Below are 6,037 nucleotides of genomic sequence, written 5' to 3'. Positions count from 1 at the left end.
CCGGTCACTCACTTTATATTGCCTTTCTATAGTACCCCAATTTCTCTGTCTCACCATTTCTCCTAATCCTTCCAAATCCTACTCAAACCCACTTCCTGTCTTGTTTTCACATATAGAGTACCTCCAATTCTTTACTATTACACTCCATGAACATTTAGAAATGTTCTTCAAAGGAATGTACACAGATATGTTTGTTTATGGGGCATTATTATGTGAGTCTTACATCCTTGTCTCCTATTGTCCTCATCTGAATATACGTTTTGAGAAGGGAAGGACCAGGCATCTTCCTTGAATCCCTCTGCTCCTGCCGCCCAGCACCCAGGAAGAGCTGTGCGTGCTGTGGTGGGCTGATGGAGCAACGCATATCATCGGGGGACTGGGATTCATTACATCCAAGATCCTTCAGTAAAGAAGCAGAAGCCATTGCACAATAATGCTCAACTCTTTATTATACAAGAATTTCTGAGCTGGAATGAGTGAGGTGGTATCTGGCAAAGATATCACCAGTTGCAGCAGGAGCAGGCGGCATCAAAGACCAGGCCAACCTGGCAATGCTGAATGAAGGTCTGTCCATTCAGACAGTTATAGAAGGCATTTTTGTCAGTGGGGACAGGGTACAGGCCATTGGCCTTGTTGGCACAGAATCCGCTGCCACTGGAGCTGCCCCCTGAGCTGCCGCTGCCACTACTTGTACTGGGAGCCTCGGTGATGGGAGCAATGGGCTGGTCTGGGGCTTTGCAACCTAAAAAAAAGAAACCAGATCCTGAGCCCCCTGCTTTTAGTCAGTTGTGCCTGATGTCTGAGAACTAGTGTCCTGGTTTTTGTTCTTAGCTCCTCCTTCCATATCTCTGCATATTTCAGTCTCCTGCTCTGGTATGCCCTCCCTCCCCTCTCTTCTTTGCTAATCAGCTCTCTCTTCATCATTCAAGGCAAAGTTCATCTTTCCTCCTTCCCAGACCACCCTGACGCTTTGAGACCCGTCTGTCATGAACTCACAGAAAGTTTCTTATCTTTTTTTTTCTGGTACTTAACCATACAACATCTTCTGAGTTATCTAACTGTAATTGCGTCAATACTATCTAGGTTGTAAGCTTCTATAGAGTCAAGTTTGCAAGTTATGTATTTAGGATCCCCTGTGATACCTATTTGGTGCTGAATACCTAATAGATACTAAAAAAACTTGCTTGTGAAATGAATAATGGATAACAAAATGGTGAAGAACCATGTTTGTTCTCATCACCATTATTAAATCATTCTCAAATATGAAAAGAGCAGTAGTCATGAAATCACTTGTAAAATGGCTCCCTGACTTTCAAGGAGCCTTTGAAATTTCTCTCAAGTTTGAGGCTCAGGGTCCCTTTTTATCCCCAACTCACTTGCGCTCTGCAGGCCCAGGGCGTTCTTCAGGGTGGTGGTCAGGGGGAATTTGCCCTGGTTGCAGAAAGTGCCCGTGAAGTCATCCAAATCAATGGCCCAGACCATGGCACCTCCAAAGTTGTTCTGCTTGAGCCAGTCAGCCTGTGGGAATTAGAGAAAAGTCCAACGAAGTTCAGACATCAAGGTCAACTTGGGGCTCCAAGGGCTATAAATGGGAACAAAGTCACGGGCAACGACAGTCCATAGAACACAATCTACCTTGACTTTGAAGCTCCTGGTGTTATCATAGCCAAGCCACTCATTGCCTTTGTAAGCATAGGGGACCTCCTCAGAAGGCTCCCACACTTCAGTAGCTCCATTCTTCAGGAAGGTACAGATCTAAGAGGAGATAAGGAGAGGGCAAGTGGTAGGCCCAGCGGTAAGCAGTCGTAAAAGGCATGGAAAGGGCAAGTTGAGAAGGGATGCATGGAAGTTACTTGAGAAGGAAGGCCTAGAGCTCTATCAGCAAATGTGTCAATTCATTTAGGATTCTGATTCTTTGTCACATGTGGCTCATTTATTTTGAATGTGGGGAGAAGCTCTTAAATGAAAGAACGCCTGGGCAGGCAGTTAGAAGTGTCTACACATTGATATAATCTCATTGACGATATCCTTTTTTCTTTATCTCTCTGTATTTGGAATCCAGCCTAAATGGGCCCTAGTGAGGGTCTAACTAAAGTACAACGTGAGTGTTCATCTTGCCTCCTCTACAAATAGCCATGAGCATCCACTTTCAGCCTCAACTACTTGTCAAACGAGCCAAGAAATGTGGACTCTTGTTCATGTTGTCAAACCCGTGGCTGGAGAGAAAGCCACTTTTCTCCTTCTGTCTAAGACCTCCAGGAGCATACCTCATAGTAGGCCCAGAACCCAGCCTGCCTGCTATAGGGCCCAGCAGGGCCGGGGCCAGTGGTAGGAGCACCGATTCCATTGTTGGAGGGGTTGCTCAAGATGAAGGTGTGTCCGTAGGTTGGGAATCCAACGATGAGCTTCTCAGCTGGGGCCCCATTGTCCTTCCAGTAGTTCATGACGTAATCCTGCAATGGCAGTGGGTTAGCGAGAGGCCTCACCAGGCTGACGGCCTAGTAATTAGTTATTAGCTAAGCATCTATGGCATGGTTGTGCCTGCTAGATGAAGTATTTGAATGGTTGAAATTCTGTAAGGCATACATGTGCAAAGATTAGAATAGTAGAAAATACACAAGGCAAAAGAGGAAAAGGAAGAGGGGAAAGGTGGGAGAAGCATTTTATAATTTATTGAAATATGAGTAATGACATTTCATTTTCTTTTATTAAAGAAACATTGATTATTAATCTTCTTTCCTATCAGATAAGATTATTAGTTTAGTGTCAATTAATTGGTGAATTTTTTGTAACTGGGACCCAGTGAATAATTATAGCAGCCTGATTTTCCACTTGAGAAAATTACTAAATTTATAATGGCGTTTGTCCCTGAATCTCCACGTGATTTGCGACATCAGCTCTGGTCTGCATCTGAGTCTATTCCGGGACTCACCACATTGAGGTAGGCGTTGCTGCCGGTGTCAGTTGGGTATTTGTAGAGGGGGCTGTTCTCTCCAGTGTAGCCCTCCCAGGAGCCGTGGAGGTCATAGGTCATGACATGGATGTAATCCAGGTACCTGAGATGGGGTGAAGGAGTTCAAAACATCTCTGATGGTCATTTCCCACACCTGTGCAGGCAAAGCCTCCTGAACAAGGTCCTCAAACAGCAAGCGGATGAGCGATGAGTGTCTCTGACACAAGCGACACACAGAGGAATTGTGGGACAAGTCATCACTCACTGGGACAGCTGGGGGATCTCATAGCCAGCCTGGATGTTGGAGATGCCAGCAGCTACTGCGGCGGTGACCATCAGCCTGGGCTTGTTGGTCTGCTTGGCCTCCTGCTCAAAAGCTGCACGCATTTCCTGTACAAGAGTAGGAGGAAGTCTATGAATACTAACTCTAAGTTGACTTCCATGACTACTCTTTGAATAAAATTAAATGAATCTCCTCCATTTTTCATTCTTCATGATTATCATCAAAATAGGGTCTCCACGTCCTTCGTCTCCTACTGAGATTGTAGGGAGCTAGGTTTTCTGTACAGCCTCTGGCATCGTTCCTCTGAGATTGGTGGTATGCTTTCTAGTCAAAGTGATACGGAGCACAGCTCACCTGCACCAGGACGGTGAAGAGATGCTTGTCTTGAGGAGGGCTTCCACGAGAGCCAGGGTACTCCCAATCAAAGTCCAGGCCGTCAAACTCATACTGGCGCAGGAATCTGATGACGGAAGCAATGAAAGTCTGGCGGTTCTCAGGAGAGGAAACCATGGCAGTGAACCTGTGGGCGACCCAAAGAAGGCAGGTGAGGGAATGCCTCGGTGGTCCCAACACCTTATAGTAAAAAAATCCATGTAGGAAGTCATCTCAAAAAAACGTACGGAGCAGTTCCAAAGTTCCAGCCGCCAATAGCCAGGAGAGTTTTCAGTTGACTGTTTCTGAGGGGAAAGAAGCAAAGTGTTGTGTCAGAACCAATGGACAGAAAAATAAATCACTTCAACACTAGCTGTTATAGTGATTGAGAAACCACAAGTCTCATGCATCCTCTCATAGTGGTTTTCTTCATTCTCATCCTATTTCCTAAACTGTGATAGTGGTTGGAGTAAAGTTGGGAGTTTCAAAGTGTTATAATTTCTCCTTTTGGAGTGGAGCCTCAGACTAAGGACACTGAATGTTTCGTCAGTGCCAGCTTTGGGTTGCTGCCAAGGGGAACGTTATTCTCATCTGATGCCACTTGGATTTTTCTAAATTTCCCTTGGCAACTGATCTGGACTTCAATTGATAACCACCTCTTGTGAGCCAGCCATTCCCCTTAAGTTAGGGTCAGCACGGTCCTGGATAGACTAAGAAAGCTCAGAATTTATTTGAGCTTTGTTGGCCTGCATGGAATTCCAGCCTGGAGGCTCCCATGGAAGGTTTTGTTCCAACTACTCTTGAAAGTTAAAAGATCATAAACTTCAGTCCTTTCGTCATTTACTTGTTTTTCAGGCCATTGAAAGCTTGGTAGAGAGTCAGGTCGTTCCATTCGATGGTGGTGATCTCGTTGTTCTGCATCCCAGCAAAGGCATAGATCAGGTGAGTACAGAGGCAGGGGTCGATGTCATCAGGCTTGAAACGCCCTAGGCCTGGCCGGTACTGGGCCCAGTTGGTGAAGTAACATATCAGCTGGTAGGCAGAACCTGTTACCCAGAGGAAGAGGTTGAGAAACTATTACAGAGAAAGTTCTTGATTACTTGGGAAACCACAGATTTTCAAATAACTTTCCTGTTCAAGTCTGAAAGGGAAGGGGAAATCCTCATGAGATCCTCTTTGTGTTACAGCAAACCCATAATTAACTGGCAATCCAGGACTGAAGTTACTTCTTAGAGGTAGCTCTGTCCTGCAAGGGACCATGAAACAACCTCAGGAATCAGTGCATTTTGCTGAAGAGAAACTTTAAAGCTGGTAAACTCTAATTTAAATGTATTCTAGCCTCTTCTACATGTTAATACCAGCAATTCGAATGCTTACTCAGCACTCATCATGTACCAAGCCCTGCTCTGAGTCATTTATTTAAATTCATTCATGAATCCTCAGCAACACCCTCAAAGGTAAGTATTATTATGATTCCCATTTTACTCATTTGGAAACTAAGACACAGACAGGATGATGTTATAGTCTATTTAGCACTCGTAGCTGTCTCCTGAGTAATCATTTCACTCAGCGGGAAAGGAATCATGCAGTAGCAGGCAAGCGTTCTGGCTTCAGGTTTAGATTCTGCCATGAACTCCTTATATTCCCTGGGACAAGTTGTATAACTCATTTCTACCTTAATTAAGTGGTCTGTGAGGTGCCGTGTAATGCCTTTCCTGTCCACCTCTCAGAGAAGAATTATTTTAAAGACTCCATAAGGTGACACATTTGAAAATGCTTTCCCAGAGCAGATGCCTTGCCATGTTATTTTTTTTACTGTTAACATTTATTTTCAAGACCACTGTCTAGTTGGTTTCAGCTTTGGGATTTTTAGGCCAATGATCCCAGTCCTTTAAATTGGTTAGGGAAGTTCAAACTCTCTTAAAAAAAAAAAATTAATATTCTTTGTTTGAAGGACAGAAGGCCATGCTGAGTTTCCAAATTGTGAAGAAAGAAAACAGGATCATTATGGTGGTCCATCCCACGAAGAATACATACCTATCTCAGCTGTCAGCACAAGAAGCAGACCTGAAAACAACAGAGAGATTCATGAGCTGGAGGAACATATCTGTGAACAGAGTAACCTTTGTACGCTAGTGCTTCGTTTGCAGAAGGAAAATTTTCCCATTTTTAATCTTTGAGTCCTTTGAACACTCTCTGTAGACTCCCAACTTACCGAGGCTGATAAAGCTTCTCCTAGAAGCCCACTCCCCTCTGCTCCCACTCATAAGACCACGGAAGTGTCCTGAGCCATGAGGTTTGATGAAGGGAGGGAGACTGCAGGGCAGTGAAAGAATTATCACCAGGGAAGGAACTGTGTCCTTGTGCTTTTGCCAAAAGCAATCATCTCAGGCAATTTGGTTTAAATTCGAAGACAAAAGGAAGTTTTA

The 6,037-nt window shown here is 44.5% G+C and overlaps 1 protein-coding gene across 1 annotated transcript; it reads right to left on the bottom strand.

The window, feature by feature from the left end:
- Positions 1–473: 473 nt before the first annotated feature.
- On the bottom strand, positions 474–5,682 carry LOC109446799 (chitinase acidic; the record flags this gene model as incomplete). Its single annotated transcript, XM_019730565.2, has 10 exons — positions 474–742; positions 1,377–1,518; positions 1,636–1,755; positions 2,268–2,453; positions 2,933–3,056; positions 3,219–3,343; positions 3,591–3,756; positions 3,857–3,913; positions 4,453–4,654; positions 5,646–5,682. Coding segments are annotated over 10 exons (1,401 nt in total), but the record flags the coding sequence as incomplete, so codon positions are not given.
- Positions 5,683–6,037: the final 355 nt, after the last annotated feature.

The sequence above is a fragment of the Rhinolophus sinicus genome, linkage group LG14 (assembly GCF_036562045.2).
Source record: "Rhinolophus sinicus isolate RSC01 linkage group LG14, ASM3656204v1, whole genome shotgun sequence".
Classification (NCBI taxonomy): domain Eukaryota; kingdom Metazoa; phylum Chordata; class Mammalia; order Chiroptera; family Rhinolophidae; genus Rhinolophus; species Rhinolophus sinicus.
The sequence above is the reverse complement of the archived record's forward strand: the minus strand, read 5'-3'. Positions and strand labels throughout refer to the sequence as shown.